The sequence below is a fragment of the Hyperoodon ampullatus genome (genome assembly GCF_949752795.1).
Source record: "Hyperoodon ampullatus genome assembly, chromosome: 19".
Classification (NCBI taxonomy): domain Eukaryota; kingdom Metazoa; phylum Chordata; class Mammalia; order Artiodactyla; family Ziphiidae; genus Hyperoodon; species Hyperoodon ampullatus.
This window is the reverse complement of record NC_136932.1, coordinates 39300676-39314015: the sequence shown is the minus strand read 5'-3', so window position 1 is coordinate 39314015 and position 13340 is coordinate 39300676. Positions and strand designations below refer to the sequence as shown.

The following is a 13340-nucleotide window of genomic DNA, read 5'->3' as shown; positions in this document are numbered from 1 at the left end:
AGGACAGAGGTGACTGGGCAAATGGAGTAGGAGGTCACGTTTTGGGGGCAGAAGAAGGGGCCCAGGAGACAGGGATTCTTCATACAAAAGAGAAAACGTCTAGTAAAAAAATAGTCCCAAAAATGTAAAAAAGTCTATTTTAACCCCCCAAAAGGCTTATAAAAAACAATAAAGCTAAAAATAACCAAAGGTCCCTTGTTGACCCCTGAGGGAAGGGGGAGGAACCAGGCACTGCTGGAAAGAGTCACAGTGGCAACAACCTCACAGCAGGCAGCAGCCCACAGGACAGGCTGAGTCCAGGCACCAGAGGAGTAATGAGCACGTGACTGACAAGACACCCAGTCACAGGACAGGAGCACCAAGCACTGACAGGCCAAGGGTGGAGATCCAACATGGCCCCACCACGCGCTCTACATAACATCCACAAAGAACTCACTGGGGTTGCCCATGGCCATGTGGAAGCTTTGGCGGCTGGCCGTCAGCTCTGGGGGCACGGAGCCCAGGTCTCTGACTGGAGGGGCCCCTGGAGGCTGCACTGCTGGAGGGACGGGGGGCGGGGGAGGGGGCATCATGACCACCATCATGGGGTTATACGGGAGGGCCATGCCAGGAGGTGGGCCATAGGGATGGAGCCCTGGGTGGGCTCGGAGATTGGGAGCACCTCCTGATGAGCCCCTGGATGGGGGAGGGCCCCCATCACCAGTCCCACCAGGTTCCCCGCCCCGCCGAAGGCTGCCGCCCCGGCTGGAAGGCTCAGACTCACTGCCGCTGCCAGACTTGGACTCAGGGGCCCGCTCCTCAGGCCTCCCTGTGCGCCCCGCCCCCCCATCGCTTCGTGTCGACCCACTGCTCCGGCTCCCTGTTGGGGGAGAGGGGATGGGAGCAACTGAGCCCCAGCCCAGGGTCCCTTGGCCTCCCCAGTCCCCGCTCCAGCCTCTGCTCCCTGGCTTCACCTTGGTGCCCACGTCCAGGCCCCGGCTGTTTGGGGATCTGGCGGTGACTTACCCTCACTGTGCTGGCTGCTGGCACTGCCTCCACCGTAGGTGTAGGACGAGAGCTCGTGGTAGGGTGGGGGCTGGGGACTGTATGGATGCGGGGCTGGGTACTGGTAGGAGAAGGTGGGCAGCAGGGGCCAGGGGGTGGCCCCGGGCAAAGGAGCCAAGGTGTCCTGGTCCGAAGCGCCACTGGAGCCATCGTTGTCATTCAGAGACAGGTTGACTAGGTCTGGAAGGCAAGAGAAAGACCTAGGATCACTGCTTTAAGAAGCCAGCACCCCAAGACATCGAATGAAGAGGAACTGGGAACCGTTTCCCCACAACCATCCACGATGGGGGTTAAAACGAAGGCCTCTGACAGGAAATGTCCCACTGGCCACAGCCATCAGGGCAGGAACTTGGCCAGGGCCACCACTAGTCCCACATGCTTCTATGTGACTCAGGAAAAGCTGCCCTCCCCACCAGCAGACCCAACCCTGCATGTGGCGCACAGCTTGTCCGGCAGAACACCGGGGGACGTCAGCCCCCACGCATGTCATCAGCCAGCTCAGGGCCCAGCGCAGGACGCATGCTGCTCAGCGTCCACGGTGGCCCTGGCTGGTTTCTGGGCTAGGCCTGGGGTTGGAGAGGCAGGACGAGGCAGCCAGATCCGCTCTCCCTGGGCTGGGACAGGGGCACTCACAACTCTCACAGCCGCCACTGAGGTCTCCAAAGACATAATAGCACTGCTCAGAGAAGGTGATCTTGTTCACGGTGTGCCGGATGAGGCCTGCCTTGAGCAGCCCGCTGGCATACTTCCGGGCCTCCCGCCGCTCAGGAAAGCCCTCCACGTGATGGTAGAGCCAGTCAACCACGTCCGAGCCTGGATCGCCCAGAGCAAAGAAAGGCCTCAGGTTCTTCTCCCCAGCTCCTGCCTCACCCCTGCCTGGACCATTCCCAGCTTTGGCCTCCTCCTCCCCACACCACCTGCCCAGAGCCCAGCCGTACCCAGAAAGGCATTAGGGATGGTGATCTTGAGCCACATGCGGTCCCGAACTTCCAGTCCAGACTCTGGAGCTGCCATGGCCTTGGTCACAGATGCCATGTCTGTATGGATGGAGAGGCCCCGGCCCTCACAGCCTGACAAAGGAGAAACAGAAAATGAGAGGTAGGGCCAAGGAGCGGTGGATTCACACCACACTGGGTGGTCTTCCAGCGAGGCTGGATGAGGTGGGCCTGGGGGCTCACCATCAGGAAGGGAGGACCCAGATGTGATGGTGCTCATGGACGAAGAGCCTGGATAGGCTGGGAAGGTGCCAGTCAGCGCAGCAGAGTGTGAGACCCAGGCAGCAGGGTCAATCGGCTGGATGGGCTCATCTGGGAGAGCGAAGGCCACCAAGATGGTCACTTCCCAGTCCCAGAGAGCCAGCCCTGTCCCTCCCCGAATAAGACTCCTGTCCCAGCCCCATCTTGACCCTCACCCACCCACTCCCTGTAGCCTGGAGGCCAAGGGTATCCACACCCGCCCTGTCCTCCCAGCTACAGGTCCCTGAGCATCACTCACTTCGGGGGAGAGTGAAATAGGCCTGGGGAGAGGGATCCCAGCACTTGGCTACAGTCAGCACGATGGGGCTGTGAGGAAGAGGAGGCCAGTCAAGCTGGGGTGAGGGGAGAGGCCTGAGGAGTGGGGAAGCCTGGAATGAGAATGGGTGAGGGACAAAAAAAGGAAAAGAAACAGGAGCACAGACATGGCTGGGCCAGAGAAGGTGATGGTGGAAGGCTCCACAATGCGGGTGACTCACCAACACGGGTAACTCTTAAAAACACACTGCTGAGCAATTCAAGTGAGTATACGCTGCATGGTCCCATTCAGAGCAAGTCCGAAAACAGGTAAAACTAAACTGTGTTGTTCAAAAACACGTGTATGGCCGGTGAAACAATGACCGAGCAAACCATCGTGGTGATGACCAAAGCATCAGCAGAGTGGTTACCTCTGGGGGAGTGAGGAGGGAGAGAGTGGGAAGGGACACTGCGAGGGGCTCTCCCGGGTCAGAAATCTTCTAGGTCATGATCTAGGCGGTGGGGACACAAACACCCACTCACTCCAGACTCACTTGTTACGTGTTCTTGCTCTATGTATTTTTTTTGGCAGCGCCGTGCTGCATGCGGGGTCTTAGTTCCCTGACCAAGGACCGAACCCTTGCCCCCTGCAGTGGAAGCGCGGAGTCCCAACCACTGGACCGCCAGGGAAGTCCCACATTACGTACTTTCTGATGAGCATTATGTTTCGCCACTTTAAAACGAAAGGTGAAAAGGCAAAGAAAGAGAACCAAGGGCCTGAGACCAGCTCGGAGGCTCACCCCGGCTTGTGCACGATATCCCTCAGCACCCGCACCGCATCGTCGTTGCTCATGTTCTCAAAGTTCATGTCATTCACCTGGCAGGAGGGGCGGTGGGGTCAAAGGTGGGGGAGCGGGGCTGAGGGCCCTGGCCTGGGTCAGCGGGTGGCCCCGCCCCAGCTCACCTGCAAAAGCATGTCCCCGGGCTCAATGCGCCCATCAGCCGCCACAGCCCCACCCTTCATGATGGAGCCGATGTAGATGCCTCCATCTCCCCGCTCGTTGCTCTGACCCACGATGGAGATGCCCAGGAAGTTGTACTTCTCTGTGGAGGGAGGCTAGGTGACGAGAGGAAGGCCCAGTCTCATGCCTCCCAGGGACCCTGGAGACCAGGTCCTCCCAGCCCCCAGGGCCCGGGCGCCCTCCATACCCATGTTGAGCGTGACTGTGATGATGTTGAGAGACATGGTGGAATCGGTGACGCTGCTGAAGGATGAGGCCTGTGGTGGGTAAAGGGGAAGGAGCCAGACTGCCTCCAACAAGCTGGGACAAGACACAGGATTCTCCCCGTCTGGGCCTTGTACCCCCGAAACCAAGGCCTGCATCCCCAACTCCCCCGAGGTCCAGCTGCCCCACAAGAAGCCCCTCACCCTCTCCAGGCGGGGTGGCCGCTGTTTCCTCCGCCGCCGGTGGCGCTTGAGGAGGCGGGAGGCGCTGCTCTGCTCCGTGGAGCTGCTGAACCTGTGGGGAGGTCGGGCGGGGAGCTGGCCGGGCAGTGGTCGCGGGGCCAGAGGAGAGGATGGGGTGGCGGCGGGGGCGGGGAGGGCGCCCCGAGGAGTCTACGGAGCCCCACCTGCTCATGGTGTCCTCCTCATCCGAGTCCCCCAGGCTGGTGCTCTCCAGCTCGCTGGTCATGAGGGTGGAGGAGCTCTCGTACCCTGCCAGGTGGCGCTCCAGCCTCGAGGGGCCGCTGGGCCGGTGGCCCCCCGCTGAGGGAGAACAGGAACCTCAGGAACCAGGACTCGGGCTCCTCACCCTTGTCAGGGCTTTGGGTCGGAGCCAACCCCTCCCCAGCTCCCGGTCTAGCCGGCCTCCAGGCCTGGCCCCCCTCACCGCCGCGCTCACTGCTGTCTCGCCTGCGAGGTCGCTCCCGCCTCAGAGACACCACTGACTCTGTTTCTGTCTCGGGCTCCAGATTTTCCCGGCTGCTGGACACGTTAGGGCTAGATGGGCAAAGAGGGTTTCCCACCTGCGTCAGTGGGACAAGGCTCCTAATCCTCGGCTTCCCCTCCCAAGGGGCTTGGATTCCCTCCTCACCTCCCTCCCCTGGACTCAAGAATCCCAAGGACTCACTGGAAGGATGGAGGCCTGGAGTCTCCAATGCCACTGGTCCTCTCCGGTGGCAGAGGGGGTACAGGTGGCGGTGGAGGCGCCGGGTCTGTCCGAGGCTCGTGGGCTGGGGGGGCCATCTCAGGTTGGGGGTTATCTGATGACACTAACTAGAAGGATGCAAGTGATTTGAAAAGAACAACAACAAAAAAAAACGGCTCAATGGGGAAGTGAGGCATATGAGATAAGAGTAAGAGGAAAGAGTAGAAAAGGGGACAGCGCCTGAGAGAGCCTGGAGAAAAGCACAAAAAAAGCAGCAGCAAGCGTTAGAGGCTCCAGAAGGAGAAGGCTGAGGAGCTCCAGCTGGCTGGCTCTCCAAACAGGTAAGGAGGATGGGAGTTCCCTGGCAGTACAGCGGTTAGGACTCGGTGCTTTCACCGGCAGGCCCAGGTTCAGTCCCCGTCGGGGAACTAAGATCCCCGAAGGCCGCACAGGGCATGGCCAAAAACAAACAAAGAAACAAACAGGTAAGAAGGCAAAGAGCCAGAGCTTCCAGCAACTGAGAGGGGGCGGGCACAGGCTGAGGCTTGGAGGAGCTTGGCAATGCCAGAGGGACTCTCTGGCAGGGCCCCTTACCCAGGATACCACCCTTCCGTTGAAGCAGGGAAGGCGAGCATTGTCATCTGAAATCTCTTCCTTCACCACCCTGCCGAGAGACAAGATAAAGGTCAGTGAGACTGGACTGGCTTCCCCCATTCCCACCCGCACTCGAAGTTTCTCCCAATCTTCATCCAGCTCAAGGATGTTGCTTTTCTCCCACCTTGTCCAAGTCTCCTTCTCTGACGCTGAAACACTTACACCTAAGAAATCACCAAACTCAATTCCTTTTCCTTATTTCTCCTTCTCTCTCCAGCTCATCCTCAGGGGCTCAGCGCTGTTCCAGAGATTTCCTAGAGTCTGATTCAAACCTCTCAGTCCAATTTCAAAGGCTTCCCGTAAGGTTGCCCCAGCTGCCCCAAATATCCAACCTTAGGAGCCCTGCAGGCAGCCTCCCTCCAACTTTCACCCTATTCCTCACACAACTTCCCCCAAAGGCTTTGGTCCTCATCTACATCTCTACTTTTATGCTTTCCTTAGTTTTCTCTAACTCACTTCCAGAGAGATGTCCAAATGTGCTGTCTTCCCCTAGATAAAAATACCCATTAGACCAAAGAATAGTACCTTCCTCACTAGACTGAGCTCCCAAGCAGAGGTGAAGCCCAGACCCCCATCCTCCTGCGCCTCACCTGGCACAAACTCTGCACCAAGCCATCTGCTCCTCCTGACAGACCCTAAAGCCCAGCCCTGGGGGTCACCTCTCCCACGGTTTCCTTCAACGGACCTTCTTTTCAATCACCAAGTGAAATCATTAATGCCTGTCTTGTTCAACACCATGTCCCCGGCCACAGACCAAAGTACCTGATACTTAGTAAGCATTAACAAATACCTGTTGGCTAAACTAATAAACGTGTAAACTATGACACGCTCTGCCCTGAATAGACTCTCACACACACTCCCCCCCAAATTGGAATATCTGGTCGGATTAACTCTTTTTTTTATATAAATTTATTTATTTATTTATGGCTGCGTTGGGTCTTTGTTGCTGTGCACAGGCTTTCTCTAGTTGTGGCGAATGGTGGCTACTCTTCGCTGCAGTGCGTGGGCTTCTCTTGCTGTGGAGCACAGGCTCTAGGCACACGGGCTACAGTAGTTGTGGCACACGGGCTTAGTTGCTCCGCGGCATGTGGGATCTTCCCAGACCATGGCTCGAACCCATGTCCCCTGCATTGGCAGGCGGATTCTTAACCACTGCGCCACCAGGGAAGGCCCGGGTCGGATTAACTCTTCAGCCTAATATGGTTCTAAGAGCCTGGATATATGTCAACTCAATCCCACCTATTATCAATGTGACAACACAGCCCAGTCACTACCAATCTGTCTCAGCATAACGTTGTATTCTTCCCAACATAATCCAGTCTCAGCATAGTCCAGCCTGCCAAGTGATTCTATCCTGTATCATCATAACCCAGTTTAAGAATTAGACTCAATGCTAATAAGGGCAATGATCACACACCAGGAACGTACCATGCACCTGTACTAAGCATTTTACTCTGGTTAACTCCATTTCACAGACGAAATCAAGGCACAAAAGTTAAATAAATTGCCCCAGATTATAGTGCTGACAAAAAGAACACTGAAATCCAAGGTAACTCCCAAGACAGTACCACCTTCCCAACGTCCAATAGTCTTTCTACTAAGTAGAGCCCAGTCTGTTCAGTTTTCCTATAACCCAGGCTATCCCAGCCTGATCCAGCCTCCCTTCAAGAGCTGAGACTGAGGACCAAGAGAGCACAGTCCCAAAGGCTATAAACACAAAAGGGCCTACTCTGCATTATTTAAAGTCCCAGTCTTGCCCAGACTGTCCCAAATTACCCCAGGGTAGCCCAATCTATTCTACCACGTGCAGCTGTCTACACCAATATAGACTAGACTATCCCAATACAGCTGACTGTACCAGCTGTATTGGTACAGACCTCGTCAGCCCCGTCTGCCTTTGTATTGAGTGTCCCAATAAAAACTAGGCCCCCAGAGAAACTAAGATCAATCAATAGAACCCGCTGGAGACCAGAATGGCACCCCAACAGAACACTCTGCATTAGTACGGACTAGACTGTCCCCAAACTATCCTGTCTGCCTTAGTATAGGACAGAACATCCCAAGCCTGCCCAGTATAGCCCAATCTACATCAGCAGAGTCCACAATATCCCTACATAGCCTGTGTGCTACAGGACTACTCACAATGTAGTTACCAGCGGAGAGATCAATCTACCTCAGCACAGACCAGAACACCCAAAAATAAACCAGTGTGCCCCACTCTATTCCAGTATAGCCTAATCTTCTATAATCTGGTTTAGTATAGCCCAGTCTGTCCTCCTACAGTTCCGCACGCCTCAATCTGTCTAAGCATAACCTTGTCCGTCCTGGGATAGCCAATCTACACGAGCATAATAAAGATGTGCTCCACTAGAGCCCAGAAAATCCCAGCATGTCCCAAAGTAGACCAGTGCCCCTCAATATTACCCAACCCACAAAAGCACAGCCCCCGTCGTTCCTAGTCTAGGCCTCGCGCTCACCCGAAATCCTGATCCATAGACTTGAAAAAGTACTTAGCGCCCGCGGGCCGCTGCAAGACGCTCTTGAAATCGCCGAGGGTGATGCGCTCGGCGGGGACGGGGATCTTCACCAGGTAGGGAGTCTCTTCTTCATCCAGGTGGTAAATCACCTTCGTCTCCCCGACACCACCGCCCCCAGCGCCGCTGCCCGCCATGGTCTCGCCCGCGCGCTCCCGGGCTCCGCCGCCCACCCAGCGGGGCTGATCGCCCCCGCCGCGCCTGCGCACTCCCACGAACCGACGCGCGAGCCACGCGACCGACCCAGCGCAAGAAAGGTGCAAAAGGGAAAAAGACAAGGCTCAGCGTGGTGACGGCGGGGGGGACTGGGGACGGGCTGTGGGGCGCGACTCAAAGCCGCGGGCTCCGCCGCCGCCGCCGCCGCCGCCGCCGCAGACGTCGCGAGGGCTCTCCAGCGCCCCGCCCACCTCTCCCCATGTCACGTGGCTAGAACTAGCCCACCCCCGCTCTGCCCGTAACGCCCCACCACGTGACCCTCACTGGTCACGTGACTCTCAGCTCCGCCTAGCGCCCCCGTCACATTATTGCCACTTTCAGCAACGGTCTCCCAACCCTCTACGGCCCCGCCCCCAAGTGTGTCCCCACCCGCCTCCTCCAACTACCCTGGCTCGGCTGGCCTCTGCCCTCAGGGGGCAGGCAACCGACTCCCACCCCGCTTTACCCCCTCAAGAGAGCGAGCTCCAAGCAACTCTGATCCGCTGGAGCGTGCAAGTGGGAGGTGAGGGTGGGAATTGTGGGGGGGTCCTTGACTGGGGGGTGAGGTGGGGCAAAGCCAATCGAGGTCCTAGGGTTGGTGGAAAAGGCGCAGCGCCAGGCCATTTTCAGCTTGGACTTTTAAGGGAGGTGAGTTTCAGCCCCACCTCCAGCCAGCTTTTCCAAAGCCTCCCTCCCAAGCAGGACAGTCAGTGAGGGCTATAAACACAAAAGAGCCCACTCTGCTTTATTTACAACACGAAGGCTGTCTGTACAAACAGCTGGCCAATATTATTAAAAACAAGAGGTGAGAGCATCGTCACCTTTCTGTTTTCCTTCCTCCCTCGGCCAAGCTCTGGTTGGTACTCCACCTCTGAGCTGCCATACTCAAAAGGAGAAGTCCAAAATTAAAAATACAACCGGTGTAGAATAAATGGGGAGTGAGATAAAAGAAAAGATGAGGGAGGGGAGTGCTATATTTACACTAGAGTTTTATAGACAACCGTCCCACTCCATCCCAATTCCAACCCTGGCCCAGAAGGTGAGTGGTGGCAGGTCCAAGGGACAGAGCTTAAGTGTCTAGGGACCCAGACAGCTTCCCACCCCCAACTGCAATAGGTCCGAGTTCAAGTCCACAAGACGGGAAGGAAGGGTAGGATAGGAACATCACTCATTTCCAAACCAGCCTCCCTTGGGAATTTCTGCCTTGAAGTGGGACAACATCCCAGCTCCGGGGGACAGGCTGATGACCCTGAGGCTCAGTTCCCAAGTCATGTTGCCATTCGAAGTTCCAGCCTAGAGATGGCATATGTCAGGGCTCTCCAGATTTCGGAGGCCCCCCTAACCGCCGGGCCTCTGGCCGCAGTTCCTTGCATTTCTGGCAGTAAAAGAAATCAGGGACATTGGTCTTCTTAATCTTAGCACAGGAGAGGTGGATCCACGTTCCACACAGGCTGCACTCAATCATGGGCCGGCCTGCAAAGGGCTTTCGGCAGTAACACGTGATCAGATCCCATGAGTCATCACCTGGGGAAAAGATGGTTTGTTTGGTGTTCTGCTGGAGCTCTTAGATCCACAATACCCCCAAACCCATCAACCCAGCTACCCCTGGGCAGCCCCAAACTTCTCACCTGATTCTACCATGATGTCCTCATCCATGACCCGCATCTCGCCTTCACTGGAGCTGGCATCTCCATCTTGGCTTGTTTCAGTGCTGCCCACGTCCTTGCTTTCACTGTCAGTGGGAGGGACTCCTTCAGGGTGCACTGTGGCAGGGGGCCTAGGAGCTTCAGGAGGTGTTGGCAGCACGGGGGCTGGGGCTTCCCCTCCTACCACTGCTGCCATCTCTTCCTCCTCCTCTTCTTCCTCTTCTTCCTCCTCCTCTTCAGAGTCTGTATCGCTGGGGGGTGCCCGGGGAGGCCCAGGAGGTGGGAGTCTATCCCCCCGCTCTGCCTTTTTCAACTTCCGCTTCTTGCTCTTCTTGATTCGAGACCTCTTTTCCCCATCCCCAGGGGCTGGCCGAGGCCTCCGAAGCACCCCAAAGCCTGTCCCCCCTCCTGGCCCCAACTTTCGGTTCTTTCGGTCCTTCTTTCGAGGAGGCTGGGAGAGGTCCCCCTGGGAAAGGGGCACTGGGGTGAGAGCAGCAGGGGGCCGGGAGGCATGTGTCAGGGATGTGGGGGACAGTGGAGATGCCATTTTGGGCCCATCTAGATCAAAGAGAGAGTCCTTGAGTTTCATCTTCTCAAGCAGGGTGGCACTGTCAGGGGCCTGCAGACGAGGGAAAGTGGACCTTGGGGGTCCTGGCTGGGTGGGACCTGCTTGAGCTGCCCTTCTCTTGGATGACTTTGCTTTCTTAACAAAGGTCTGGATGGTTCTGAGATCTGAGGGGGCTGAGTCCCAGCCATCGCTGTCTGCCGCACTCTCACCTCGCAATGGAGAGCTGGAGCCGGAGGCTGGCCAATCATTTTCCTTAAAGGGGAGAAGAGACCAGGATCAGCAAGGGGCCCAGGGTCATCTCAGCCCCTATACAAACCCAACTTAAAAGACCAAAATATCCGGCCCAAACCACTAAATCTTACTGTATTCAGAAAACTTATCCCCACCCCAATTCCCATCAGCATCTCCTCTTGAACACTTCCATGTTACCCCCACCTCAAATTCTAACCATCTCCCCAATGCCCACTGCCTTCACAACACAGCATCCCCCAGACCAGAGCCATATTTCTCTAGCTCTTTCTGAACAGCCTCATTTGTTACCATTTTCAGCTTCCTAAAGTTTTTATCCAAAAGCACCTTCCATTTAGAGCACCCCAAAACCATTCACTGCACTCAAACCACCTATCTATTAATCCCACCCCCACTCCAGATACTAGTTTTCCCACCAAAATTTCCATTTCCCTAGTCTTACATATAATTTCTAGGCTCTGCCTACAAAGTAATACCGTCTCATAAGCTCAAGAGCCCCTCTACAGCCCTAGGACACCACCCTCCAGTCAGTTGTCCTCCTATCCCTACCTCCTTGCTAGGAGGGATGTAACCAGCATAGGCCAAAACAAAACTGCAGAATTTGTTGAAATCCTCAATTGTTCTCCGTCGTTTCTCTGGTGGCTGAAAGGAAAAAAATATGTAGCACACAGAGTTTACGAGGGACATTCCCAAAAGCATAGTCCCTGGAGTGAGAAATCTGGAAAAAGTGGGAGAGGGATAGAGAAGGAGCAGGGGATCCTGCAGTAATACTGGGCTGCAAAAGAATGGGAAACCTCACCTGAGTCTCTGGCTTAAGGGTCGGAGGTGGATCTGTGAAAGCAATAAAAGCTGAGTCAAGGCACTAGGAAAGAGTCGGTGTAAGACCCCACCTCTCAACCTCCGAGGTCCCAAGGGAACCCCCTCCGCTCCCAGGTCCTTCAGCCAGGCGAGCAGGCCCCCAGCGGTGCTGGACCCGCCGCTGCTCCCCCTTCCGCCCCGCGAGGGGCGGAGCCTGGGCGCGGCGCCCTCTCAGGCCTCGCTATAGCGCTCCCCTTCCCCCCACCGGAGGCTTGGCGCTCCGCCCCCCCCCAACTCACGGTTTCTCTAGACTCCGGGTTCCTCGGCTCTCTCGGCGCCCCACCCGCCATACCGCTCCCCGGACCGAGCCCGGGCTGCCGCCTGCCCCTGTCCTTCACACGCGCCCAGTGCCCGGAGTTCCCACCCCGCCGCGCTCTACCGCCCCGGGCCCTCCGCGACCGCACACGCCGCCCGCCGGCCCCCAGGGTCTAGGATGACCACGCCGAACCGCTCCCCGCCCTCCGGCCCCTTCTACTCGAGCACGAGGCCCGGCGCGCCCCTCACCCCCACCACACACACACACACGGGCTCACACATCCAACGCCACTTCGCGGCCGGGACAGACCTGAGAGCTCTCACCCGGACGCGGCCCCACCTGCCCCCCCCTTACCGCGCTCCCCACAATTTCGCCGTCCCCCCGCCCCCATCCGGGGCTTTGGCCCCTCCCCGTCTCGAGCTCCTCGGGCTCCCCGCCGGGCCCCGGGCCCAGTTCCGAGCTCTCTCCGGCCGCCGCCCCCCCCTCCCTGCCCCCGGGCTCGCCAGCAAGTCACTAGGCTACGGACCCCTAAACTCGAGCCCCCCCCAACCAGCTACTCTCTTCCTCCCCAGCAACCCCCGCTGCTGCCGCCGCTGCCCCCCTCACCCTCCGCAACTCCCAGGCTCTAACCCTCGCCGACCGACCAAGCCCCCCCCCCCGGCGCAACTCGCCGGCCTTAAACCCCCACCCCGGCCCACCGCCCCCAAAACTAGCCAGCTCTCGTCGCTTCCCGGCTCCCTCTCCCCACAACTACCCCCCCGCATAGGTCTCTCTATCGCAGACAATACCCAGCCCCTCTCTTCTCCCCACAACTATCTGCCCACCCCTCCAACAATCACCGGGCTAGCTCCGGCGGCAACTACCGGGAGCTCCGGCACCACCGCCACAAACTCCCCCACCTCGGCGAACTACCGAGCTCCTCACTCAATCCTTTTCTACATCCTTCCTCCCCAACAACTCTCCGGCCCCCAGATTCCCCCAACCTCCCAGTTCTAGGGCCCCAACCTGCCGGAGGCCCTTTCGGCCCCTAACCCCCGAAGCTGTGGGTTTCTAGCTCCCGCTCCCCCATCCCACCCCACCCGCCCTACACACACACAGCGCCTGATCTCCAACTACCCCCAGCCCAGTCTCCCACTCCTCTTTCTCCAAGGTCTCTCAACTCGTCACTCTCCCACCTCCAGGGGCAGGCCCCCGACCCCCGACCCCCTCCCCGCCCTCCCCCGTTGGGCTCCGGGGCTCGACCTCCAAGTTTGCCAATAGATTCCTCGCCCGCCCCCCGCCGGCTAAGCGCTCTGTGCCGGTCGAGAGCTCACCTTCGGGACTGGGCTCCGCCATGGCTTCCAGCATCGCCCCCTCCCCTCCTCCCGGTCCGGCGCCCCCCTCCCCTGAGCCGGGGATCCCGGTGCCGCCTCCGGTGCTCGGTGCTCCTACTGCCTCGCTCCACGGAGGTGTCTGCTTCGACTCGGTTGTGACTCGAGTCCGCTAGCCGCTGCCGCCACCTCCCTCTACCACTGCCTCCCGCACTCCCGGACCGGGCCCCCTCCCCCCGCGCCGCCGGCCGCCTGCTCCCTCCTCCTTCTCTCCTCCCTCCCTCCTCCTCTCTCCCCCCTCCCTTCGCGGGCGCTAACGCGCAATGCATCAAGGGGATTATAGTCCGTCCGGGAGCAGCAAAAAGGACACTGCATAAGCCTCCGGA

General features: G+C 58.3%; 2 protein-coding genes across 4 annotated transcripts; both read right to left on the bottom strand.

Annotated features, from left to right (window-relative positions):
- Positions 1-410: 410 nt before the first annotated feature.
- Positions 411-8009, bottom strand: DVL2 (dishevelled segment polarity protein 2; the record flags this gene model as incomplete). Its single annotated transcript, XM_079726076.1, has 15 exons — positions 411-859; positions 1006-1224; positions 1678-1857; positions 1983-2114; positions 2223-2351; positions 2539-2606; positions 3335-3411; positions 3499-3638; positions 3744-3813; positions 3964-4054; positions 4167-4302; positions 4427-4536; positions 4667-4812; positions 5279-5348; positions 7816-8009. The coding sequence occupies 15 exons, from the start codon at positions 8007-8009 to the stop codon at positions 411-413; spliced, it is 2211 nt and encodes a 736-aa protein (XP_079582202.1).
- A 773-nt stretch (positions 8010-8782) lies between these two features.
- PHF23 (PHD finger protein 23) lies at positions 8783-12991 on the bottom strand (the record flags this gene model as incomplete). 3 transcript variants are annotated; one of them, XM_079724767.1, is made up of 5 exons in its annotated part: positions 8783-9591; positions 9696-10533; positions 11080-11165; positions 11302-11361; positions 12958-12991. In XM_079724767.1, the coding sequence occupies 5 exons, from the start codon at positions 12989-12991 to the stop codon at positions 9377-9379; spliced, it is 1233 nt and encodes a 410-aa protein (XP_079580893.1). In that variant the 3' UTR covers positions 8783-9376. The 3 variants fall into 3 exon arrangements, with proteins under 3 accessions (XP_079580893.1, XP_079580894.1, XP_079580895.1); XM_079724768.1 differs by having other exon boundaries at positions 11080-11172; positions 11330-11361; XM_079724769.1 differs by having other exon boundaries at positions 9696-10332; positions 11080-11172; positions 11330-11361.
- Between the last annotated feature and the right edge of the window lie 349 nt (positions 12992-13340).